The sequence below is a fragment of the Petromyzon marinus genome, chromosome 16 (genome assembly GCF_048934315.1).
Source record: "Petromyzon marinus isolate PM22_M1 ecotype Great Lakes invasive population chromosome 16, UKy_Petmar_22M1.pri1.0, whole genome shotgun sequence".
Lineage (NCBI taxonomy): Eukaryota > Metazoa > Chordata > Hyperoartia > Petromyzontiformes > Petromyzontidae > Petromyzon > Petromyzon marinus.
The window spans coordinates 7,876,118-7,903,426 of record NC_133682.1 but is presented as its reverse complement, the minus strand read 5'-3'; the positions used below and the strand labels follow the sequence as shown (position 1 = coordinate 7,903,426).

The window sequence follows — 27,309 nt, the reverse complement described above, 5'->3', positions numbered from 1 at the left end:
AAGGTCGCGTGATGGTTAAGCATTTATTAAAACACTTCGGTTGTGTAAACACAGTACACAGAGTCAGTATATATATACAATATAAAGACAAATAAAACTATTTTATCAAGCCATGTAAACACTTGCAAAACACCTTATGGAGCCTTTTGTAAAACATTTGTAAGTACGGAAATTATATACATACAAGTTGCAACTATTTATATACATGTTAAATGCCCCCATATTTGTAATTTGTATAAGAGCATAGTTTAATTCAGTGAAACGCAAGTTAAAACATGCACCGTTTTTACCACAAGCACGTGTGGTGAATGCAGACTGAATGCCTTGCAATGTCTATTTGATGTTTGAACATCTTAACACCCGTATGTATTGCAAGAAAGGGTACATCATATTTATTTTTCACATGTTTGTGGTTCATTCCAAATGATGTCAGCGATTGCAAATTAAACTTTTCAATCCCTTTTATCCTAAGCGTTTAAAGAGCAGTGCATCGTCTTTATTTTCTCTGCAAAATATAAAATGTTCCAACGTTTTAGATTCCAGAGTTTACACTAAAAGTGTGAAACAAACGGTGTTCCCCGTGCATTTAAATCGCTTCATTTAAAACCTGGTTACGTGGAGGCTTATTAATGTTGTAAGTCAAGCAAAAACACATCTGAATACGTTGGTAGTGGTCACACGTTTTTGTAAACATTATGCAAGTGATTTTGGATCGCAGTCACCGACGTCTGTTTAACTGGAACGCCCTCTAGTGGATTAGTATTGAAAACCTTGTTTAAAACGAACTGCAGAAGTAGCTGGGAAAAGAAAAAAATCCTCATTGGATTCATCATTACCACTGCCTTATAATAAATAAAATAATCACTAAATATGTAAAAATAACATATCCTGTACTAGGCATCATCCTATTGAGCACTGGTCCTTCGTTAAAGCAGATTAGGCTCAAATGTCAGCATTTTCTCAAAAAAAATTCTGTTAATAAGGCAGTATTAATTAGAAATGTGGCATGTTATTAAATCTGTACTTCGGCACTACTGCCAAACCAATGCTTGATTGTTTGCATGTAGTCGAGTTTGCAAGCTCGACATACTTTGGCAAGTGCATGGCCTAATGGTCGCGCATTTCGCCGCTCGTTACAAAGGTTCAAGTTTCTAATCCAGCGGCCACTCTCCTGTTAAGCAAAATACACTTGAAACTTGCATAATGAAGTGAGCAAAGCTGTCCCTGAATGAGTAAATATCAAACACAAACCAGCAATAACAATGCAATTTGATAAAAGCCATGGAGAGATAACTGATAAGTGGTCACAACGAGAAAGCTGCTCGAAAAAAACCTACTTAAAAAAAATGTAGTTCCGTCATACAGAGCACATGAATAATTCACAGCTTATTTAAAGTGTAATGTATATTTTCAGGAAAGCCTCACTTTGAGGAGGGTCCAACTATGGGGTTGTTTATCCACTCAGGTTAGAACCTGAATAAAACAGTAGATAGATATTTTTACAAAGAGTAAACAGTGTTTTTTTTAGCAAGTAGGTTTTCGCAGCCACTCCTAATCCAAATGTGGTTTTCCAGGGAAGGCCGCAGGGTTGAGCTCAACATGCTGCCTAGTCCAGAAGGCCACACCGGATAGTGGCTTTTAAAATCGGGACCGCTTGAGACACGTGCCCTGAGTGTGCGCGGACCCATGGCCTCTCTTTAGGAGGCCCAGAGCTTGGCCAGTGGAAGCAGTGGCACGACTGCCGGAGGTCTGTGCGGCGCACGACAGGGTGGCAATGAGCTGCAGGTTTCCGCAGGCCTGCGCCAGCTCCAGCGGGGTTTGGCCTGCATGGTTCCTCATGCTGCGGGAGAACATGCAAACAGCACCGTTAATCAGGACAGCAGTCCCCGCTAAACCATTCCATTGTATTTCAAGCACAATGCATGCCACTACATAGATTTTGACGGATGTGTTGTCATTTCCTAAAGAAGCTAGTAGCACGTGGACACTGGCGGAGCCAGTGGGGGAGGTGGGGTGGCACGTGCCCCCCCCAATGATCCGATCGAAATCCATAATTTCGATTGGAATCATTGGGGTTTATTAGTAATAAATCGGCATGTTGCAACCCCCACTGCCACTGTGTAGCATATTATTACGTGCCAGGGACTCTGAGATGATAGGACAATAGTCCAAGTCCATAATTGGCAATAAGTAATGGCAAAGCAGTTATAAGTGACTCACAGAATTGTGCGCAGTTGCGTATACAGTACACGACTTCTCTGAAGGCAAACCTTCAGCGAGCGTGATGCCGATTACACACGGTTTGAATTTGACCCTCGATCGATGGCTGTGCCATCGCCGCACACGCGTCGAATAAAAAGCAAGGGACAAGTCCTTACTTACTAACAACTCCTCTATCATTTTTCATTGCTGGAGGGGTTGCCCCCCCCCTGCCTGAAAATCCTGGCTCCGCCATTGCACGTGGAGATACATTTCAGACATTGTGCCAAATAATACGAGATACAACCTGAAAACAGAGAGCTATGCAATGCAATTTACATTCATACAATGAAATCTTGAGTGTGGTTGTGCATTTATGTAATCCAGTGCTTTATAGACATAGGTTGGTCGATCATTAAGATATTAAACTCCTACACCTGCTGGGCTGTAAAGTGACCAGAAGATCATAATATGGCAAGCGAGTTCATGGACATGTCTGTGTGGACCGTTGAGTACAATTCCCTCGTACGTGCAAGTTCTCTTCTCAGGGTACTTCCATTTTCTCTGCACTTTCAAATGTGTTGCTCCTTAACAGGGAAGTGGCCAAAACTCGGAGGTGGGAGGTGATCCTAACAGAATGCCTGAAAGTGGAGTATATGCATGCAACTGCTCTGTTGGTTTTAACCACTCACTTATGTGGCCACTTATTTACTTGTGTGTGTTGATGTATGTGTCGGAATCTGCCAACCATCTCAGGGAACCCATATAATACCTGTTGACATGCCAGCAGGGCTTCCAACACTTTAGTTCGCTGCAAAATGCACCCAGCTTAGCACAAGCACGATGATGATGGTACTGTAGCTCAGTGGTGAATTGCTGTCGTTGTGCAAGCAATGATTGTTGCATTTAGAATACTTAGATTATTTGGCTGCAATACATTTCCACGTAAACCATTTTCGTTGAGCTATCATTTGTGGCCGGGTCGCTTCTGAAAAAGCTAATAGTTCTACAGGCTTTACCTGGTAAAAAAAAAAGTGATTTGCTTACCTTTCCTATACTTTGCACTCCTATCGTGTTTTTGAATTATTTGTTGTCGTAACGTCCAGGCCTGCTCCTACTGGACATCTGTAAAAAACGAGCTTTATAGCTCATTGGATTTCTCCCAGTATCAATAAAAATTCTGATTCTGTTGTGCAGGCGACTCACTGTAGATGGGCCCCGCATGAGAGGAGGAGCCCCACGCACGCTGCACTGCCCGATCGCACAGCCTTGTGCATAACGGTCTCGCCCACATGATCCTGGGAAGAAATGCACGCTTTACGACCTGAGCACTGCACACAAGACGAGAACTCTGAACTTCATGTAGACCTGACTAAGGTACAGGCATAATATAGTGACCGTTCAGTGTTGATGATGATGATGATTGCAGCAGCAGGACCTGCCTGCCAGACAAGAGACGATTCATATTCTTGGTTCTTTCGGTAAAGTCACGTAGAAGGGAAATAATAAAATAATAAAAATATAACATAATAAAATTCTCACTAAGAATTCTATAACATAATATATAACATAATAATATAACATAATAAAATTCTCACTAAAAATTCTCACAACAATCATTGCTTGCATTCTCACTAAGAATTTTATTATGTTGTATTTTGTATTATTTTATTATTTCCCTTCTACGTGACTTTACCGAAAGAACCAAGTGACGAAAGCTTTAAATCAAAAAGAGACGGTTCAATCAGGTTCAGATACCAAGTTGCCACCAGTGTTGTGCATCACGGCTGGGAGTCGAACCCTAAGTCACTAGAGGATTGTGGTGCGGTTTTTTTGTTTAAAATCACCAAAAAATAACCCTTCCCCCCACTGCCCCCCCCCCCCCCAAAAGCGAACCTCGACATTTACGAAAGCTTCTCCCACCTGCGAGTTGACGTCGCTGCCGGCCTGCAGGAACATGAAGAGGCCGTGCGCGTGCCCTCCTCGAGCCGCGAGGTGGGCCGGCGTGTGCCCTGCCGCGTCCCAAACGTCGCTGGGCTCCAGCAAGCGGGACACGGACAGGGGCTACAAAACAGGGAGATGGAATGGAACGAAACGACAATTCTTTTTCAATCTTGATTTGAAGCTTTCGCGACTGCAGGAATCCATACTCTTTTGGTTATTTCGGTAAAGTCACGTAGATATATTAAATTTTTATACCAACGTGGCTTTACCTAAAGAACTAAAGAGTAAAAAAAATGTTGTTAAATAAGAGATACACAAGTCCGGCACGTAACAAAATTCATCCCTTCACAGCTCAGAAGTTTGTTATTATGGAGCTTACTATGAACAGGTTTGTTGAATTGATTGTATTTCTTCTTACAGTTAAATTTACTTCATTGTAACGAATTAAATTCACTCCTTTAACCCTCCTTGCTGATATGGCATTGGGAGTCCTTCATTCAGCAGTGAAGTAAAAGGGAAAATGACGATGCTATAGGTTAATTATCAAACTGTCAAGTCATGTTGGGCATTTAAAAATAACGGCGGTGCAAACACAAACCCACACATACTTTCACTTCAATTTCAACCACAAGGCGAACGTCACAGACATTTCCTTGCAAAAATGTATTAAGCATCACTCAAATATGCGATATAATATTTTGATATTGAAAATGTACATGCCTAGCGGTGAGGCTAAAGCTGTATTGCTTACACACGCACTTCTCAACATTCAACGATACGCGTAGCATTTTGTTACCACTGTTAGATTAGGTCCTCCTATAAAGATCCGTGTAGAATTCCTGCACATGCATTACTTTTCCATAATACTCTAGGAAATATTATCGTAGTTATGATTTACCAATCATAAATTTATTTTTTGACGATTTATTGCTCCCATTGCTTGGCATCCGTGAGAATCTGCAACAATTTAAATTATGAAAACGGTATTTAAATATTGTCTAAATGTTAGTTTTCAACGTGAAAAACAGGAAGGCTCTCCTGGTTCTTTCGGTAAAGTCACGTAGAATGAGAATAAAATAATAAATTGATAAAATAAAATAACACAATAATACCAGACAGTCTCGCTCCCTTCACCTGATGAAGGCCGCTTGTGTTGTGGCCGAAACGTCGTGAGAATATTATTGTGTTATTTTATTTTATCAATTCATTATTTTATTCTCATTCTACGTGACTTTACCGAAAGAACCAAAGAAGATGAATCATTGCAGTCACGAAAGCTTTAAATCGAAATTTAAGGCTCTCCTGGTTAAAGAAAAGACAGTAATTCAAATGCACAGCCCCTTGTCAATCCACTGCTGGATGAGGGCCTCCCCACGCCGGTGGTGTCATTGGGAGTTGTGCTGCCATACATACTTCACCCTACTGGTCACTGAGATTCGCTGAAAGCGGAGAGTATAGACTTGGAAGCATACAAGTGGAGTACTTTCTAGATATGAAATTTTCGTGACTGCAAGGATCCATACTCTGGTTCTTTCGGTAAAGTCACGTAGGTAAAATAAAATAAAAAGATTTTCTTTTTATTTAAAAATATTTTATTTCATTTTTTATTTTCTTTACCTACGTTACTTTACCGAAAGAACCAAAGTAGAGTACTGTACAGCAAAGGATTTGCTGCGCACTACCACCTGCTGCCCATCACGCAGCTAGCAGCCTACAGCACCCACCCAAGAAGTCTTCTGGGTTTGCGAGATGTGACAAGATTGAACGCATTGCCGTGACATGTGGTCATAGGCGCAGCGTTAATTCGACGGAATAAATCAGACGCCTTCAACCCTGCGCGCTTGCACCCCAACTGTTCCGCCTCAATTAGAGGTCGTGTCCAAGTTTAAACAAAAAAATACCAAATCCAGTTTTGTACCTCGCATGCGTAAAGCTGTGCCACATTTAGTGATGCAGATAGGGGTCTCATTGATACTTGACGGTGGCAGTTAATCCGCAGGTATTTACACAACCACACAACCGGTTGTCGATTTTATTGTAACGTGATATAAAACGTAACTAGATTAAATAACGGACGGGAATCCGACAACAGATAAACGAATCTTCCTCCTTAAATCGTAGACAATTGTCGGGTTTCATCACTTATAAACGCAACTCACATTTACGTCCATCAGCCCATGAGTATTCGGCACAAGTACCGTACTTTCCAGCAGCATTATCTCCAGTCATGCCATGCTTTTCTGCTAAATGCTGCTCGAAAACATTTGGTTCTGAGCTCCAATGGACTGATGGACCCTAACCCTTACAATGTGGCTATAAATCCCCATGTTGATATAAATCAACATTGTATAATATTGCTCACAAACCACCAATGCTTTCAATACGTTTTTTTTTGCCCTCACGAAAGCTCTACAGTCAATTAACTCGCCTGTATGTATGAAGAACTTATTTGGAACCGTACGTAAACCAACCGTGCTAATCGAGAGGCGTAATTCTTACGATTGAAAACTAAGCACAACACTGCAAATAAGTGCACCCCTTCTTGAGTTCGCTGCCCTCTTACCTCGCCGTTGTACTCGAGCAGAAGCATTCTGTCTTGTCGCTATAACGCGTCTTCGTCACTGCCGCTGTACGTACAAGTTGTACTGAACCCTCGGTCAACAACCCCTGGCCGGATTCCAACACGGATCCACCACCCCAACACATCAATAACAGCCGCACGTCGCACGTGCGCCCGGCTTTTTATACCTTGGACGCGAGTGACATCACGCGCGGGGGCGTGACTTACAGTGGCAGGCGGAAGCCCCGCCCACAAAGGCGCGGTTTTGATGAGAGGGCGTGCTCTCGTCCGGAGGTGTCAGCCAATGGGAGGCGGCGGGCGGGGCTTGGCAGGTCCACGTGTCCGAGCCTACGTGCGCTGGCGCGCGAACACATTGGGCTCCTTGGGTTTCAGCTGCGGGCACTTCAAGAGTCAGAATATTAAATTTATGGTGGAAAAATACGATGAGCTAGAATGCTCTTTTTCCCCACAGATATTCCAGTAGGGGCAGGTCAGAACATCACAGCAACATACAATACAAAAACTCGAGTACAGAGTATAGGAAAGGTAAACAAAATCACTTTTCAAAAATACACGTAAATTAAACTATGTTTTGTCTTACCAGGTAAAGCCCACTGAGCTATAAGCTTTTTTTTCAGAAGCGACCTGGCCACAAATGATAGCCCAGCGAAGTATAAAACCCGTTTTCTAACAGGATGGGTCCTTGCCAATAAACATTTGGCATGCATTCCAGAAGGTCGTGTGTAGCTGTTGGGGATGTGAAAAACAATGCTTTTATTTTTTTCTGTGCAGGGACAGATTTGTGAAGGATGTTTTGCTTATTCTTGATTCTTTCGGTAAAGTCACGTAGAAGGGAAACAGTAAAATAATAAAAATCTAAAACAATAAAATTCTCACGACGTTTCGACTGCAACACAAGCAATCATCATTGACTTTACCGAAAGAACCAAGAAAATGAATCCCTGCAGTCACGAAAGCTTAAAAATCAAGATGTGTTGCTTGTTTAGTCCATTTTTTTGTAACGTGCATTACTATATCACGTCAGTTATATAACAAGTCCTCCAGAATCGCCAGAGGTCTAGGCAGCCGTCCTCCAGAAAAGACATACATCTTCCAGAAGCCCCAACCGGTTATTTCAGAAGCCTTCCAAATAGAGGGCAAGGGCGTCTTCCAGAAGTTACAGACGTCTTCCAGAGGAGGTAGACGTCTTCCGGAAGGACACCCACGTGCTGCAGCATTGATGAGTTGGTCTCCCCTGGCAACGGCGACGCCGGCGGGCGTTGAGGATAGACGACTCCTCCATTACCGTGGCGGTCAACGCCGCTCCACTCCACCGCCTCCCATCAATCTGAGGCCAACCTCCAATATCTATCACTCTCCAATAACATCCTCAGTCGAGCAGCTCACACGGGGCGTCGTCTATGTTGGTGACCAGTCACGAAAGCTTCAAATCAAGATTCAAATCAAGATTGACCATTAGGTAGTTGGTGGTGATAGTGCTGGGAACTCCACGTTACTGTGGCGGGGGGGGGGGTGCAGGATAGCATTGTGGTGCAGTACTTATTTTATAGACCGAGGAAGGGTGATGATTGCTAGAGTCAACCCCCCCCCCCCACCAATTTCTTCCATTTGAGGGTTCTTAATAACTTTTCCGAATTCAAGAAACGTGTAAACTCTTATCTGTTACAACTTTGATGCGCGTGCTGTTTGTTGCTCACCCACTTGACGTTCTGGGCCTGTGCTCAGTAACTGTGTTTGAATAAGATAACTAAGCTGCTAAATAAGCGAAGTCGCCTGTTGGATGTGGTAATCAGCTTCGCACTCGGTAACGGCGGTCTTCTAACACAAGTGTCATCGTTATAGTTTGCAACGATCTGATCGTACAGAACATTTTGCCAAAGGCAATAATTCGGAGGTGACTATAAGGCGTCCCTGAAAGTGTGGTCCGCCAAAGGGAATTTGACGACCTAAATCTGCCCTCGGGTAAGGGTAATAATCTTCATGGTGATAAATACTGATGCTTGTGTGACCCTCGGAGAGGTTGTGAAGCTTCGTTGTTAACGCTTGTCGTGCAGCTCAGTGTTTACGAGTTTTATTAAGCCCGTATTGTTTCCGCACTTGGTTGACTGGACGTTATTTTATTGTAGCCTCTTGTTTTGACCGAACAAGGGCCTTTAACTCGAGCAAAATACATGCGCATAAACTCGATATCAACCACGTGATGATTTCACCCCACGGTGAGTTTTTTTGTTCTGAGAATTCCATTGGACTTAAAAGCAAGATTATATTGCAGGTTCGAGTTACGCCGACCCATCCAGCCTTGATGTCGCGTGTAACACGAGCCCAGCTCTGTCTCTCTCTGCCTTCACAGGGTTCCTACTGCTCGCCATGGCCACGAACCCCGAACTTTTGCCAAGTCCGACACTCATGAGTGGCCACGGTAGGGGATGGCTGCGTCGGAGTCCTTAATCTTAGTTGTCTTGTGGTTGTTGTTGTTATTTGACTTGCATCCCACTGGGATTTTTGCACACAGCGTTGGTGTACGGTGCTATTTCAGGAATATTTTGATTTTTTTTCCTGGATTTTCTGTTTGCACAGTCACATAATCACTTTAAGATATGTTCTTGTTCATGTTTTTTGTTTGTTGAGGTTGCACCCGATTCAAGAGCCGAATGGCTCACAGGGCTATACCAAATAAATAAACTATGAAAACTATGAGTCGAGGTTCAGTGGCCCGGTTGCACAATGCGATGTTTGTCTTAATGAATGGTATGTAACTGGCCACAGTTAACCTAACGTATTCTACGGGTAATCAAACGCTTCATAAACATCGTCGTCTTTTAAATCTGGATTGAAAACGAATTTCTGTCTGGTTTTTTTTTTAGTTTCTTGATCTTTCCCCGTACCTTCGATTAGCACGGTTGGCTGCGTACTGTGCGACAGAAGTTCAATGCATAGTACTGTAAATACCTCGTGATTGTCATTGAGCATCACGATCACCGTGTCCAAGAGGCTCAGGTGACTTGGCGTGGCCCAGCACAAGCCCTGAACTCACTGCCTCTCATCTCATTCGTGTTGCACTGCGGTACCAGTCACTGTGCTTGCACGTTCACTGTAAAGGGCACCTTTGCCCAGCCCTGTAGTGTGATATTGTTTAACGTAGGGCATACAAAAACTGGGGTGAAGGGGGGCGAGCGGGTGTGTACAACATAGTCCATGTAAATCTTCGAACAAATGTTAAACTTTGAACGGAATGAGTGAGCATATGATTTGATTTTGTCTATGAACATTCTGTTGCAGCTCTCAGTTCCCGTTGACTTGAAGAAAGGCTGTGACGCCCATCGTTTCATTACTATGAGTGTTACATATTTTTCCTTGATCAACATTTTTTTCGTACTAAATTGTAGGAGTTTAGAAGGGGGGCTGAGCCCTCAGCAGGGCAGTTTAAGCCCCATCCATCAGGTCAATGAGACTGCACCCCCCTGCTGATCTGGAAACCACGGCTGGGGGGGGCCTACAGCCCGTGGGCTGAACGCAGCCCACGATTACATTTCATACGGGCCACGGCCACACGAAGCCCACCACATCGAAACGTCCCACAAACGTTATGTTCATCTGTGAATGCAAGCATCTTAGCCACGCTTGTGAGGAAATTGGGCACTAGTGGGGAATATTTTTTACAGGGTGCCACCGTGTTTTTTTTTTAAATATTATCGCGCTCCGCCACTCATCCCCACTCTGTTGAGTGACAAAAGTGACTGAGGTGTGTGTTATCGTGTGGGCAGAAGTGACTGAGATGTGTTATTGTGTGGTCAGAAGTGACTGAGATGTGTTATTGTGGGGTCAGAAGTGACTGAGATGTGTTATCGTGTGGGCAGAAGTGACTGAGATGTGTTATTGTGTGGTCAGAAGTGACTGAGATGTGTTATTGTGTGGTCAGAAGTGACTGAGATGTGTTATTGTGTGGTCAGAAGTGACTGAGATGTGTTATTGTGTAGTCAGAAGTGACTGAGATGTGTGTTATCGTGTGGTCAGAAGTGACTGAGATGTGTTATTGTGTTGTCAGAAGTGACTGAGATGTGTTATTGTGTAGTCAGAAGTGACTCAGATGTGTTATTGTGTAGTCAGAAGTGACTGAGATGTGTGTTATCGTGTGGTCAGAAGTGACTGAGATGTGTTATTGTGTGGTCAGAAGTGACTGAGATGTGTTATTGTGGTCAGAAGTGACTGAGATGTGTTATTGTGTGGTCAGAAGTGACTGAGATGTGTTATTGTGTGGTCAGAAGTGACTGAGATGTGTTATTGTGTAGTCAGAAGTGACTGAGATGTGTGTTATCGTGTGGTCAGAAGTGACTGAGATGTGTTATTGTGTGGTCAGAAGTGACTGAGATGTGTTATTGTGTAGTCAGAAGTGACTCAGATGTGTTATTGTGTAGTCAGAAGTGACTGAGATGTGTGTTATCGTGTGGTCAGAAGTGACTGAGATGTGTTATTGTGTGGTCAGAAGTGACTGAGATGTGTTATTGTGGTCAGAAGTGACTGAGATGTGTTGTTGTGTAGTCAGAAGTGACTGAGATGTGTTATTGTGTGGTCAGAAGTGACTGAGATGTGTTATTGTGTGGTCAGAAGTGACTGAGATGTGTGTTATTGTGTGGTTGCTCAACAAATGTATTTAGAAGTCGTATTCGGCCCATAAGTAAGGACAGAGTTCCTCGCTTTGTTCTATAATTCTATGACCACTGGTCTCAACAGAGGACTGTGGTGTCATAGGTTGAATTGTTTTCATCTGTAACATTTTCTCTCCTGTAACTAAATTTGTGCTGTGCGCAGGACACATTTTATTTTTATGATGAATAATTTAAAATAAGTGAATGTGATTATAGAAAAATATGAATTTGGTCCCTATGTCATCATCATTACCACCATCAGCAGCCATTGTTTATCCACTGCTGGATGAAAACCTCTACATTCCGTCACGTCTCCTGTGCATGAGCTTTCCATTCGGGTTTGTTGTCTCCTTTGGGTGCCATGCCATCACCATTGACCATGATTTATTCCAGCCATGACTGAAAGTCGAATTCATCATGTAGCGTTGTGGTGGGTATCACAATTATGTCTCTGAGATACACTCCTTGGTAAGTTCTAAGTAACATCGGAGCGTTGTGTTTTAATGTCAGATTCGCCGCGTGAGGTGGACGACGCTCCGAGCGAGGAGGAGCGGGAGCTGCTGGCGAGGGTCAGTGCCGGAGACCAGGATGCGCGTTTCCTCCTGGGGCAGCTCTACTTCCACAAGGTGATGGTGCCACAGTAGCAGCAACAGTGATCCACCACCTATAGCCTGGGTCACACGAGGGCGATGTGCATTCGCGATGGCGCGGAGCAGCAAAATTCCTTGGGCGAGTGCAAGTGGCTCAGTCGTAGCATACTCACCGTCGCCAGCAACAGTCGGATGGTGTGTCAACATCAACACTGGTGAGACAGAGGCCGCCAGGCAACCTCCACAGGTGCTTGCTAACGACAGCATGTGAAAAGGCTACACAGGGAATCCTTTTATTTGTATGTGTATATTCATATTGTGTGTGTTAATAATAATAGTTAAATTAATGTGGTTTTATGCCATTCTTATAGCATAAGGCAATCACGGAAGTGATGTGTTTCTTAGACAGATACTGTTCATCTGCCAGGAGCAAGCGATGTTGGTATGTGTAATTCCAAATTAGAAATTTTTACGTAATTTTTCAAATGTGGACCATGGAGTCGGAACGCAATGGCCTACTCGTTTCAAATTACATCTTTAATGTCCATTATCCACTGTGATGCGGATGACGTATATTTGTACGGTTAATACGCCTGCAGTAATAACCACGGCGGCTTGCCGGGTTTGAACCGTGAACCTCTGCAACAAACAGCGAATGCGCTACCGCTTGGCCATGTCACCGCTTTGTGGTGTGCATGTCGGGTGAGTGTGCGTGCGTGTGTTTTGTGCGTGTGTTTTGTGCGATCAGGGATGTTTCGCGTGCGCTCGCCTTCACTTTGAGGTTGTGAGCCACACGGACGCCCGGGCGCTCTACCAGCTCGGGGTGATGTACTACGACACGCTCGGGATGCCGGCTGACCTCGTGAGATGGACGCACACCTCCACACACCCCGCAGACACAGCCACAACTTCCCCTACATCATCATCTACATCATTAATGATTATCATCATCAGCATAATAATTTGTTGCCAGTATCGTCATCAGCATCATCACTGTCAACATCATTGCCATCAGAATGATTACAATCAGCATCACCTTTAACACCAAATGCAACTTAAAGAGCATACAATATCCAAACAAAATTATAGTTTAGTTGTGGGAAGAAACCAGAGTAGAAGGAACACCCCCCTCGCATGAAAACAAGGGGATACTGGTCTGCACAGACAGGTTCACAAACCCAATTGTTGACTTGTCATTTTCCAATCTCTTCACAGCGCTATGGATTTTGTAGTTTTCCAAACTTTCTGTGATCCACCAACCCTTACTCAATATTGGGGGAATACCTCAATAGTGGTGAAATACAGGAGTAATGCACTATGCATTTCTCAAATTTTCCAGTATTTTTTTACTTGGGATTTGAACCGTGATACGCACAGGAGAAAGGGGTGGACTGCATGCTGGGAGTGACGAAGATGGAGGGTGGCCGTGCTCGGCTGGTCAAGTACGCTGCCATGTTCAACATAGGGCAGGCGCACTTCAGCGGCTTCGGGGCCAAACAGTCGGACACCGAAGCAGAAAGGTGTGGCACAGGGCATGATACAAGGAGCAGGGGAGAAGGGGCAGCAGCATGGTGTGACAGGGGGCATGAGGCATAGGATAAGGGTTATGCAGTACAGGGAATTATTCAGGAGGCATTGTTCACTGGAAATGGGGCAAGGGGCATTGGGCCAGAATACAAGAGAGCAAACGTTGGCAGTCGTTGTACAAGCGCAGAACCAAAAACACCTCTCTCTACTCTGAAACATTAGCTTATTATATGAACCTTATGGCAGGACCCCGGGTTCCCATAAGCACCCCGGCTCTCGCATAAACATTATATTATGTAAACAAAAACTGTGCTCTTTTTCACCAATGGGTTTGAAGGATGGTGGCAAGTGTTTTCTTGTTAAACTATGCCTTTAAACCTGAAAACTACTTACCTGCAGTACCTCTATTTAAACACACTATCGAAAAAAATGTACACCCCTCTGTCAATCATCGTGTTTTTCAGTGTGGATTTGTGAACACACTTTGTAAACAGTACATAAAATAGTACGTGTTTTCAATGCGCTGTTCATATTGTAACAAGCGTTTATACCAATGTTACTCTACAGAGTAGTGGGTCACCGCTCCTCTTATCCGCATTGATACGAGCGGTATGTGGGGACTATAGCTTAACCGCAAAAAAAACCTATCTGCACAGATGCATACGGGCAAGAGAAGCATTATCAAACAGGAGGAATTAACAGTGCAACCCATCTCATCTGTTAAATATCTACAGGTAATCGGATTGTCATCGATTGATCTTGGCTGCAGACATTGGTAGGTCACAAATAATAATGAAGAGAGCAGTTTCACTGTATTATTATGCATACCGTTATGACAAGTAAAGGACTTCAGTCGTGTAGGCAGTTTGAGCAGCTTTGGATAAGACTTATGATCCTGCCCATACCCGAGCATGGAGTGCATTCGCTTGTTCAGCTCTTCTGCACATTCATCCTCGCTGCTGCGCTTGGATGACACGACAACAGAATGATCCGCGCCAGGTGGGTCGCGGCGTTTATGTGCGCGGTGGGACGGAGTCGCCAAAAATAAATTCATTACGATTTTAACTTCCGTTTATTCGGAACCCTGGGCTCCCACCATAAGGTTCATATATGTATTCTAAGACATTGATAATGAATGTGGTGGTGTATTTTCTCAATGCCAATGTTGTTGTAGTTGAACAGCCCTCACCTCGATATTATGTCCACATTAGACACTTTCATCTTGTATGTCCTGAGCTGGTAGCGGTGGTAAGGTGTAATAATACAATTAATTTAGTTTTACGTAGCCACTGATGTAGCCGGTAAAGCATAATTGAGTCTCAAGACCCTCTTTTATAAGGATCCTGCATTCGGATGGTTGACCAATTCCGATATAGAGGAGTGTTTTGGTTGCAGGGTAAAACTGGAATTCCCAGTGAAAATCCTCACTTGCTAGAGGATAACACTCAAGTGTCCACACAGATGGGTTTGCAACCCATTTGCTGTACTGCCATCTCCTGGCCAACTTGCCATCCAGTGGATTTGGGAATTTAACAATGCCCCTGTGTGCTCAGTCAGACTGGGTGACGCAAACGGGTGGAAGCAGCCATCCTAGTGAGGAGACTTGGGCTAGCACTTGGCATACAATAGAACACAGAAACTGAATGTATGAACGCAGAGTAGGATATATCTCTTGAATGTGATCCTTCAAAGCTCTGGATATCACAGAGTTCACAACCATGTGATGTTTCTCTTGCACAGGTGGTGGCTGTTGGCTGCAGATGACGGGAACCCCTTGGCCAGCGTGAAGGCACAGAGCATGCTGGGAATGTTCTACTCGCGCCCCGAGAGCCTGCACCTGAAGAAGGTGAGCAACGCCCATCAAATTTGGCCCAAAACTCACACCGCGTGAAGCTTCACGAGAGTTCAGTGAGTGAGCTTTAGACAAGTTCTGTGTACGGCTTTGAGTGAAATATGAGGCTGAACCATATCTTCAAAAGCTGATGGGAGACCACCCTGCTTCAAATAATAATAATTATTATAGATATGTCTGTGCATCCACCTGCCCTTGTGCCGACACAGGCGTTCTTCTGGCACTCGGAGGCATGTGGTAACGGCAGCGTGGAGTCGCAGGGCGCCCTGGGCCTCATGTACAAGCTGGGGCTGGGCGTGCGGCGAGACGCCGACTCGGCGCTGGAATGCCTGGACGAGGCAGCGCAGCGTGGCAACCTCTACGCCCAGGCCCAGCTGATGGCGCTTCTGCACGCGCGCCGCCTCTACGTGCGCGCTGCCGAGCTCGCCGCGCGGTAACGCACATGCTCCAACACCGCCGCCGCCACCTAGTGAAAGACCCAACGCGGAAGATCTTCCACGAAGATCAAGGTCCACCATAAACCGCATCCGCTGAACAAACCATGGCAGATGCGGATACCTGATGCGCAAATATAAAATAACAAAAATTTCCAGTTTGCGACTGTGGTTATCCAGTACAGACCGTACAACGTATAACGACGTAATTCCCGATCCACAAATACTAAGGAGACATCACAGCGATACTCACCGCTACTCCTGACGCGGTTGTCTTGCTTGACCACCTGAATGTGAAATTGTAGTTGTTGCGCTGGATCTTCATCAGCAATACGAAAGAAGAAGACCGCCGCCACCGTTGGCCAGTCTGAGATGCGCACTGCATTATATTTAGTCTTCGCTTTTTATTTACACCTCTGCCCAATGGCAGGTATTTGTCTCAAACTCCCTCCATCCAATTCGATATTGCACCTTTGTTGTTACGAGCAGGGGGGTGCAGGTGGAGGATTGGTTATCGTACTGCACTAGGAATGCATCAACTTGCGTTCGATTGCTGGGCATGGTGAGTAAAATCTGAACCCGGTGGTTCTTGACTGCCAACCCTTCACCAATTGACCAGTGGGTGTGAAGTATTGTAAAACAACTCCCACAACCAAGACAGTGTGCTGAGGCCTTTATCCAAGAGTGTACACTATTGACCAACATTTTTACTTAATTAATGACACAACAGTACTTAGAGTAGGCATTCAATGATCGGACATGATACATGCATGTAAACCATATGCAAATGTTATATGTAGGCTAATATAACAAATTATAGAAGACTAAACTAGATAATGGAATTATTAATTAATTAAATCAAAGGCAATTAAGGTTGGGAGTGAACCACTCCATCCCTAGTCAGGACCGTATGGGTTACATGGACAAATCACTAACACCACTATAAGCTTTGTCATTAAATGTGTCCATTTATCCCACTTTTTATTCCTGCAAGTTTCCTTTGCAAGAGGTGTTATCTTTATTGTCTCTTGGCCAGGTAAAGGAAGATAAAACACAAACATTATTACCTTGCCGAGATTTACTTAGGCTGTACATTATGGGCTGTCAAATTTAGTTAAAAGTTTTATATCTATTATAAGATGAGATATTATTGTTTTTGTTGTCTTTAGTGTTTAACTAGAGATGTCTATCGATGTGGCTGTCCATCTTGACCTAAACATTGGGAAAACTAAACTATACACTGAAACTGAAAATTCTGCAAATGAAAGGCCATCATTCACATTTTTACTTAAAAATAAATAATAATCTAAAACAAATCTAAAATAAATTCATACCACATTTGCAAATCCAAATTTATATACTGTACATGATTCCTATATTGGAAATGTAATTGCTAATGTCGTTATTAAGAATGCGATGTAACAAGTAACTCAAAGCAACGAGCTGTCACTGCTGATATGCGGAATTTAAATGGATGTGTACGCTACTCTATGACACCTGCTTCCAAAGAACTTCCTCAACTCTAACTTCTTTCTAAAAGTATACCCACCGTTTGCTACATCGTGTATAACATATAGTGCATCTCTGATACTGTGCGGGGTCTCGATGTCATAGCATTTTGACACATCAATCCAAATTGTAATGTCAAAATCTAAGACTGACATTCAAAAGTCGTTTTGTAATTGAAGTTGAGTGACCTCCAGCCGGCACTGTGTGGCGACCAGGGTGGCAGATGCCATGGATGTGGCGCGTGTGGCTCGGGAAACCGACTGCCTCCCTACGTACATCAGCAAAGGCATCGCAATGGCTGCGTTCTATTACGGACGCTGCCTGGAGTTGGGCCAGGGTGTGGCACGCGACCCGGTGCGGGCTCGGCACTACTATTCCAAGGTCTTTTTCAGATCCCAAGACACACGTGTGCGTGTGTTGTCTCTCTCTCTCTCTTGCAAGTGATGCCACAAAATCCCAGATGTCCACTTTGTGGCAAGTGGATACTTTTCAGGATTTTTTTTACCTAAAACATGATGCCGTAATTATATACTGAGGTCATGGGACCTCCTTTGCCAGTACCAAAATATGAGAATATACTATCAAAGTATGTTTTTTGTTTGCATTCTGACCACAAGTATTGTGGTTAATGCACACGATTCCTTGTAAAAGGTTTCAGTTTGGTGTTTTAACATCTTAACACCTTGGTTCTTTCGGTAAAGTCACGTAGAAGGGAAACAATAAAATACAAATATAAAACAATAAAATTCTCACGACGTTTCGACTGCAACACAAGCAATCATCATCAGGTGTGAAAACCACAGCAAGAAAATTTGAAAAAGGGGCGTTATTTTAACGTTAGCACCACGGAGAGCGATTTGGCAGTTTGTTCAGATGGACGAGTCCATCTATGTTCGGAAAAGAGGGGGGAGACAAAAATAATGGATGCGGTCTGAAAGCCACCGTAAGCTTGAACAATCAATTAAGACCGGAAATCGTTTATCAAATCCTTGCAATGATTGCTAAGCCAGAATCCATCTTCTCGGTTGAAATTGTCTCTGTGTTTGTATATGTGGATAGCCTCATGAACGAATCTCTCATGGTAGCCAGATGATTTGCAGAGAACCTCTGTCTTGGAGAAGTCAATGTCATGTGAGCCTACTGAATTATAACAATGATCTGCCACGGCCGAGGTGTTGGTCCTACCGTGTTATAGGTCTGCTTTGTGTTCACGACTGCGGTCCGAGACATGTTGTTTGGTTTCTCCAATGTAACTACTACCACAGAGGCAACTTAGTTTGTAGACGTCAGGGTACTGTATGTCCGGAATCACATCTTTTACAGACGGAACCAGATTACGGATTTTATGTGTTGAATCGGACCTGGATCTTGTGTTTATTCAAGATTTTGGAGATATTTTTTTGTGATCCCCACAATGTAGGGTAAAGTGATGGTTTTGAAAGGCTCAAGAGGGTCCTTCTTCATGGTTGCAGTGATCGCTTCGCGGATTGTGTAGTCGGAGTAACCATTAGCCTTAAGAGCTTGGTGTACGTGCTTGAGTTCACTGGCTCTTTTTTCAAATTTTCTTGCTGTGGGTTTCACACCTGATGATGATTGCTTGTGTTGCAGTCGAAACGTCGTGAAAATTGTAGTTTTATATTTTTATTATTTTATTGGTTCCCTTCCACGTGATTTTACCGAAATAACCAAGAATATGAATCCCTGCAGTCACGAAAGCTTTAAATCCAAATCTTGACACCTGTTTATTTGACAGAAAAAAGGGGAAAAACTATTCTCTTGTATACTTCGGATTTCACTTGAGATCCGAACTAACATCCTGATGATGCTCGGTGTAAACCTTGATGCTGTTGAAGCAGCAAAACATTTTATTCACGTAACATTTTATTTTAATCTCACTCATACTTGTTTTCAGTGCTATTTATGAATGATTTAACAGTTTAAATGTGAAGCCACTTTTCTGTAAAAAAATCTACATTTTAGGTAATTTGAGCACTTTACCTGAATAGTAGCCAAGCACACGTAAAAATGTAAGTTTGTGAAATTCCCAAACCTGGGACCTTTTTTGCCAATATCAAAGTATTAAAAAATAAAAATGGGTGAAATGTATTCTTGTTTTCATACTCCCAAACCTGTTGTTTTATGATGTGGCCAGGTGGTGGCAGTACAGCATTAAAAACAATTCCGACGTATTGAAAGTGTTGCAAAACCCTTTCAAGCCTACGTGTTAAACAAACCCTTTTGGGCTGACATCAGTACAGTACCAGTACAAGTGTTTCTCTTAATGCAAACCATTTTTACAATGCAAATTCCCTCACGTTTGGTTGAATTGCAGGCCTTCCAGTGTGACCCAGACATCACCGAGGAGTTTCAACTCAAAGTGACACACGGGGAGTTGTGAGTCTGCGGAGATCGACCCACCTACATCTATCTGGTCACATGTATGATCCTTTTCCTAATTAAGCGTCTGAATGAATCACAAGACGTGCAATATTGTTAAATTATTTATGTGCATTTTCAGGTATTAGAGTTGACCATGAAGCACTTTTACACAGCAAAATGACCTCTTCAGACATTACAAGCAGTACACAAGCAGTCTTGTCGAGTGCCTATGAAACCAAACTTTAACATTACCAAAGATGGTGTGGTTGTCCATCAATGTAAATTTTACCTACTCCTAATGGATCAGCACCTCAAACTTGAGATCCTGACATCTTCACTCAGGGTCGGGTGGCAGAAAGCTACTTGCCTTATGCGATCTGTAAATCTACATAGGAAATTACGTAAACGTATCTCTTGGTTTCCTCCATAAATGTAAATGAAGGGAAATTATGACTCGTTAAGATTTTCATTGTGGAACACGGATCTATTTTAAGTTGTTGGAATCATTTGGTTCGACAGAGGACAGTTAATTCGGTAAAAGCAGGACAAGTCTTATCCACAGTTGAGCAGCCAGTTACAAGGCACCAATCCTGGCTTTCAACGCCAATACAAAGCAGTGGAATGCTAGGCAGATATCTCAATGCCTAATTGGCCTTGATGGTGGACACTTTCCAACACTTGGACAAGCAGATTGGGAAACCTGGGAATCAAAAACCCATGTTTTTAGGGATGCTGCCACCTGTCAATTGGCATATCATTTGTGGCGAGTTGTCTATATTCATATTTCTTCTAAGACCTATGGCCCATGTGGCCAAACCAAATGGAGCACGGTGGTGAGATGTTAACTACCTCGCCTGGTAACATGTCTTGTTCTACCCCAACCGACACTTGCTGTATATTCATTTGAATGTTTTCACCGTGGTCATGGATTTTTCTCCGCGTCTTTCAGTTTCCCCCCATTTTTAAGAAGTGTTTAGAGTATTTGGCTGCTATACATTTTCACATAAGCCACTTCATGGGCTATGTGGCCAGGTTGCTTCTGAAAAATAAAATGTTGTAATAACCCATAGAACTGGTTCCCAACCTGTGGTCATTAAAGGCCATGTTCTACAAAACTGTTGCAGATGGGATTTTTTTCACACAACGCCCTCTCGTTTTACCGATGTTACAAGTGATTTTTGGGAGGTATGGTGGTCTGCAGGTCAGGCAAGATTGGCAGCCACTGCTCTAGAAACCTGTTATGCTCAACTGGAGGCCCTTCCACTAGATGCACCTTTACAATGTACATGGACCCAGATGCAGTGTCAAAGCCACATCAGCTCCACACAGGTGTCGTGTAAGGTTCCTTTATTACGATTCCAAGATAAGATTCAACAGCCACATTCTCCCCCCTCACTCAGTCATAAATAAAAGTTGCTTAAACAATTGTGCACACAGACACAGAAAAACTTAACCGTGGTCCAACAAATATTTTATTTCTCCTTTTTGTTGCACTTTTCCTCTTACAAAAATGTACAGACCGGCTGGCTCAAATGGCAACATTTGCAGACAGACAGCTGGCGACAGTGGAGAGGGCGGTGGAATGGCCATACATTTTACATGCAAATCTCAGACATTTAGACAAAGTCGGTCCCTTGAATGTGCAGTACACCAGTTGTGTCATCGCATTGTTACTGGAATGAACGCCCGTCCTCCCTGCCACCGTCGCCGACATTTAGAAAGAAAACATTACCGTAAACCGAAATGTTGGAAAGCAAATCTGAACCACCACACTTGTCAAGCATGTCCAAAAAAATTATCCCAAGCCAAATCCACGTTTCAATTTCTGATTCATCACCGTCATTCTTTTAAACTCGCTTGGTGTTGCCCGCACACTGCTCGCAAGGTGGGCGCACAACAACAGCCGTGACCCAACACCGGGAATATAAACCGTAGCCTGTCCCGCGCGCAGAAAGCACAAGGGAACCACCTTCACAAAAACGGGCAAGGGCAACAACCCAAAAAACCATCGTCACGAGATGGGGAATTCCACGCACGGTGAACCAGCCAGTGCAACTGAAATGGACACGGAATAGAAGTTTGCAGGAGCAAAGAGCTTATCAATTGTGTTTCATGTCCCTCTTAAGTTTTATTGTTTTGAAAATGTGGAACGGAGAGGGGCGCAAACAAAAACCTATCATCCTTTCAACAGAAAAAAATAGAGCGGTTTTGGCTATAGTTAACCTTTTCGGCGCTGCCGGCCACAGGAAACAGAGCAGGGTAGCAGCGCAGAGCAGCCAGGCTCGCGGTCGCTTAGATGACGTTCTTGATTTCGTCATAGAGGACCAGCACGAATGCGCCACCCATACCGCGCAGCACGTTGGACCATGCGCCCTTGAAGAAGGCGCGAGTGCCCTCCTGGCGAGCGATCTTCCTCCAGCAGTCGATGGTTCCCGTGTACATGATGTCAGCTGCACGACAGATAACCGTTTAATTAAAGCATTGCGACAACTCGTACATTTTTGGCTGACCGTTACTTAATGTTTGAATCTGCAAGCAATAGGCTATTGGGCAGTGGGCAAATTTGAAATATCCGTCCCCTGAGCAAGTAAGTCCCATATCCTTGATAACGACACAATTATCAAGTGCAATCATACCACCAGTGTATTGAACTGGTATTGTGGTTATGCTGCTGATATGCAGGTGCATGCAGCACAATTGCTTCAATTATCACAAGCCTAACATTGACCCTCTACGAAAGCAAATTACCGATGAGAACAATGAGCCACCTATCATGGTAAATGCATGACAATCCGTGAAACGTCACTGCTGGCTCTTACTGTAGGCTAAGTAACCCATAACCAAGTAATCTGTTTTGTTACAAACATGCATTAATAAATTCCATTCCTGAGTGCTGCGGCTAACACATACGTTGCACATGTGTAAACCAGCCCCCAACCTCCAACAATGGAGGTAACCCACCTGCTTTGCGGCCGGACTGCATCATCATGCGCCGACGCACAGTGTCGAAGGGGTAGGAGGCGAAGCCAGAGACAGCTGTTACTGTCTGGGCGATCATCCAGCTCACCACGATGGGGGTGTTCTTGGGGTCTGGCAACATGCCTGCACACACCGGCAGACACAAAAACAATGTTTTGAAAGAGGCATTCAATTGAGTGCAGTGTGTTGGGGGGTCATGATTACTGGTTGCAAGGTCTACTTGGCTATGCCCAAGACAGCTACCAGCAGTACGTATCAAATAGTATAGTATGTGTATTGAGACTCCTAGTTTCACTGTGCAGTGACATAACTAACAACAAGTGCAGTAACTGCTGTGATTAACTGCATTATCTGTGCCGTAACTTCTGGTTGTGGCGAGTTCCGATGTAATGGTCACTGCATAAGCTTACACATCTAATAAATGGAGTAACTGCATCGTGGATAACTGCAGTCTCTTACAGGAACTGGCTACTGGCCATAGTACAGTGAAATTGTCACTTTCCATAAGTGCCATCAACAACACCGACGACTAATCCCAGTAATCACTGCAACATACAGAGTCTGCAGTTCATGCTGGCGATGTGCACGCACCCTTGGCCGTGTCGTAGATGCCAAAGTAGGCGGCGCGGTAGATGATGATGCCCTGCACGGACACATTGAAGCCCTGGTAGAGCCCCCGGAAGCCGTCCGACTTGAAGATCTTGGTGAGGCAGTCGCCCAGGCCCGTGAACTCGCGCTGCGCGTTGCCCTTGCCCACATCGGCGCCCAAACGCGTCCTGGCGAAGTCGAGGGGGTACACGAAGCACAGCGACGTGGCGCCCGCAGCGCCGCCCGACGCCAGGTTGCCAGCGAAGTAGCGCCAGAACTGCTTGCGCTTGTCGACGCCACCCAGGAAGACCTGCTTGTACTTGTCCTTGAAGGCGAAGTTGAGCGCCTGCGTCGGGAAGTAGCGGATCACGTTGGCCAGGTTGCCGCGCCAGAACGACACGAAGCCCTGCTCTCGGGGGATGCGCACCACGCAGTCGATGATGCCCTTGTACTGCTGGTCCACGGCGATCTGCTTGCTGGCATGTTGCACCTGTGGGAGAGAGCAATGGAGATCGCATCACTCACCGCGCAAACTCGAGATGCAGTTTGCATTTAAATGCTACATAAAAATACACGTTAAACCAATCGGCTACATTGACGGGCCAATCATCTCGTCAAGGAGCATTAAGGATCACTTGAACTCCCGTCATCCTCGCAGCAGCTTTTGGCTCGCCGTGAAACAAAGATGGCCACTGGCATCGCGTACTTTCAAATAAGCTTCTGCGGCCATCTGGAATGGTTTTGCGATATTCGGAAGCAAATGGAGCTATGCACTTTGAAATATAGATTGAAAATGTATTTATTTAGATCCGCTTTGTGTTTAGTCTGTCTTTTACCTCGCACCTCCGATTACCACGGTTGGCTACGTACGGTGCGCGAAAAGTTCAACGCGTGCTGGCAGAATGCGTCTGAATCTGTGCCGAGGCATTCTAGTAAGACTGTTGAATTACGCAGCTCATCACGAATATACTGACGGGTAAGAATTGACCATGCATTGAATCCAGTATTAAACGTGGCTGGGCCCTTCCTAGCTTGCCTTATAGCATGAAAGGAGCACCCAGTAAAATATGTACACATTGTCTTCTTTACCCCGCGTGAATAGATAGAAAATTGCGCCCCCTAACGAGGCGTTAAATATCGCTGGGTTTTTGACGGACGCCATTGGAAGGACGTAGCAACGCGCACCCACCACCACCCCCCGTCTTTTATTCGGTGGGAAAGCCGGTTCCGTCTCTAGACTCCGAATGAATGGCTTCAGGCGAGGGGTGGAATCGGCACGGAACGAGGAATTAAGAGGCGTGTGCTCCTTCCGCCTCCGGTGGGGGGGGTAAAGAAAATAACTTAACAAGAATTCTTATATGGGCAGAGGACGTTCTGGCACGCCAGGAAATGTTCCGACTTGTATTTTATCAGGTTCATCAAACGAGAACAGGTCAAACATTTGTTAATAGGGATGTGCCGATAAATCAACGGACCGATTGGCGAGGCACGGACCTTTGTTCACCAAACCAAAGGTCGGTATTTAAAAACGCAGTTTTTTTTTATAATCCTCAACTTATGCACGATGCGTCGGTTTAATAAAAACACCTTCACTTAACAGCTCAAACAGATGTCGAACCCTTTGTTAAAGCAGGCTTAATGTGCTCAACTGTGGCACTGAATATATCGCGTTCGCTACGCTTAAGCGTAATCTATGATAAACCAGATCAGAAACACAGGGTTAAACTTTCAACCTTGACGAAGCCTACGCGACCCTTGTCCGCTCAGCTTCTACGAAGGTGATCCTCACCGGCAAGGTCAGCTCCTCGTTCAATTATTAATTGCGCCGCTTCGAAGACAATCAAAGCCGCGAAAGGGAGCGTGTTCGCAATAGCGAAACCAACTACAGCAGCCAACAAGGGACATTTTGGCTTTGAATGAATTATGCGATGGGGGGCATTACGCAGCCCTAATGCGGGAAGATTAAACCCATTGGCGGCAGGTCATTGCGCCCTATGCGTGGAATCATTTAATAATTGAAGTTTGCTCAACGGAGCGTCTTTAATTCATGAAACAAAGCTACGTCCAATAATTACTCGGTGGATAAACAGAGGCGCGAATCTGCGAGCTTGGATTAAGACATGCAGCGTGAATAGCGGCTTTAATTATTGCATCCAACTCTATAACACTTTTAAACTCAATATCCCGGATAAACGAATGCAATAGGTAATAGGAATTAGATACTAAAACCAATTCCCCCATGCCCGCCCTAACACTAAGTTACTAAAAACAAATTAATGTCCGTCCTAATAATACCCTCGTATCACACAGGGCGTTCAAATTAATCTTTAACCCATCCCACACTCTTCATCCCACGAGCCATTGTAAAGCTCCTCGATAGCACAGCCACGCAGAGAATCGACAGGACACACGTAAGATGTACATCTCAAGTGTATGGAGGTGTATGGATGTTAAATACGAGAGCAAGAGGCATCCCTGAGCCCTCAAAGGTAGGTAGGTGGCACCCGCTCAGCTGCTGCCCCTGACGTATTGTCACTTCCTCCCCATTTCGGACTATCACTTTAAGCCTCGACTTCCCTCCGCTTATGAATAATACACCGAACGCACACAAAATACCGCAGTGCCATCTATTCTCACCACACTTTAAGAGTTTAGACGAACCAACTTTGTCTCGCCTACACATCCTGTGTAATCATTTATGTAGCTATCTCACTGCGTGTGTTTATACAATGGCGTATATACTTTGTACAAACAATTCATGCGATGATCCCACAGATAACTGCATTGCATGTGTACATTCGACGATTAAAGACAGTAGTGGCTGGTTTTAAGATTGGACCAGAGTAGCATCGATCATGCTATATACGGTTGGCAAAGGCCACCATAGGCAGGGTCATGTTAAGGTTATTTTATTTTCGAAGTAGGGGGGCGATAATTATATTTAATCAAATGGAGTAATTTGCTGGCATTTTTTTGCAATTTTAAACATTTGGGACTCTCACGCCTGCACACAATAATGACCTACTGTTGCGAATGACGCCACGGGGCCTTTAACGTTCACCGAAACACACGGCGCGTATTTTATCGATTAATACAGAAGCATTATTAATCGGGGCGGCAGCTGGGCTCTTGAACTTCCATTCAGCGGCGACCGCGTTACACGACACCGCTTGCACGCGCAGTAAACCACCTTAAGCGGAAATTGTAGGGGGGGGGGTGGTTGAATGACTGTTTAAACGAACACAAAATGTCGGTGGTGCCGGCCAATTGCACCACGTGGAAATTAAACGTACAACTGGGCGACCTTGCGAGGGCGAGACAAAGTGTGTGGGGTGGGGGTGGGTGGGGAAGCCCTCGTCGCTAGCGCGGCGTTCCCGGCGACAGGAGGTGGGGGACCCGGCTACCGCACGGGGTCACCTCTAGCCGCCATCTTAGCGCGGCTGCTGCTGCTCCTCATCACCCCCCCCCCTACACTGAGGCCGTGTGTGCGACGAGAGCCGGCTCCGTGTGCCCCCCCCCCCACCCCCGCTGTGTCAAACCGGGCAAGCGCCAGTAGCTGCGCCCAGCACTACTGGCGATAACCGTGTTTGACCCCCCACCACCACCGTGCTGCGAGATACGGTACCTGCAGCAGAAGCTTCACTCGCTCAATAGGCGCCACCGCCGTCTTGGAAATCGCGGCGGCGATCCCGCCCGCGAGAAAATCCTTGGCAAAAGCGATCGCTTGTTCCGTCATGGTTTCTCTTTAGTTTCTTTTTTTTTAGAATTTTACTTTTTGTTTTTTTTAACAGTTGGATTTTCGTTGTTAAGACTCTGTTGGTTGATGTTGCTCGAGCCCAGACGTTTCTGCCTCGCCTTGTCGGACGAAATGGCCGACGCAGAGTGCACGGAGCATATATATAACGCTCTAATCTCGCGAGAATGCTACCGCCGTTATCCCATTGGTTGGCGCGCGCGTGACTTCGACTTACGTAACCCGCGCGGAGGGGGGGGGGACGGGACCTGATAGGATTTGTAGCGCTCTGATTGGCGGGCAGCGTTCGTTGCGGTGAAAGGGGGAGGGGTGAAAAAGGGGGTTGTG

The 27,309-nt window shown here is 44.8% G+C and overlaps 3 protein-coding genes across 3 annotated transcripts; 1 reads left to right on the top strand and 2 right to left on the bottom strand.

Annotated features, from left to right (window-relative positions):
• Positions 1 to 9: 9 nt before the first annotated feature.
• On the bottom strand, positions 10 to 6,884 carry LOC116942888 (uncharacterized). The gene is made up of 4 exons (XM_032955307.2): positions 6,707 to 6,884; positions 4,123 to 4,263; positions 3,406 to 3,497; positions 10 to 1,840 (listed from the first exon to the last, which is right to left on the bottom strand). Exons 1-4 carry the CDS (start codon positions 6,731 to 6,733, stop codon positions 1,639 to 1,641), a joined length of 462 nt encoding a protein of 153 aa, XP_032811198.1. The 5' UTR covers positions 6,734 to 6,884; the 3' UTR covers positions 10 to 1,638.
• Positions 6,885 to 7,914: 1,030 nt separating this feature from the next.
• On the top strand, positions 7,915 to 21,626 carry LRP2BP (LRP2 binding protein). Its single transcript, XM_032955305.2, has 9 exons — positions 7,915 to 8,183; positions 9,075 to 9,143; positions 11,881 to 11,996; positions 12,709 to 12,822; positions 13,338 to 13,480; positions 15,228 to 15,333; positions 15,549 to 15,772; positions 17,498 to 17,663; positions 19,615 to 21,626. Exons 2-9 carry the CDS (start codon positions 9,092 to 9,094, stop codon positions 19,678 to 19,680), a joined length of 987 nt encoding a protein of 328 aa, XP_032811196.1. The 5' UTR covers positions 7,915 to 8,183; positions 9,075 to 9,091; the 3' UTR covers positions 19,681 to 21,626.
• On the bottom strand, positions 21,116 to 27,120 carry SLC25A31 (solute carrier family 25 member 31). The gene is made up of 4 exons (XM_032955306.2): positions 26,854 to 27,120; positions 23,232 to 23,718; positions 22,623 to 22,763; positions 21,116 to 22,111 (listed from the first exon to the last, which is right to left on the bottom strand). Exons 1-4 carry the CDS (start codon positions 26,962 to 26,964, stop codon positions 21,954 to 21,956), a joined length of 897 nt encoding a protein of 298 aa, XP_032811197.1. The 5' UTR covers positions 26,965 to 27,120; the 3' UTR covers positions 21,116 to 21,953.
• Between the last annotated feature and the right edge of the window lie 189 nt (positions 27,121 to 27,309).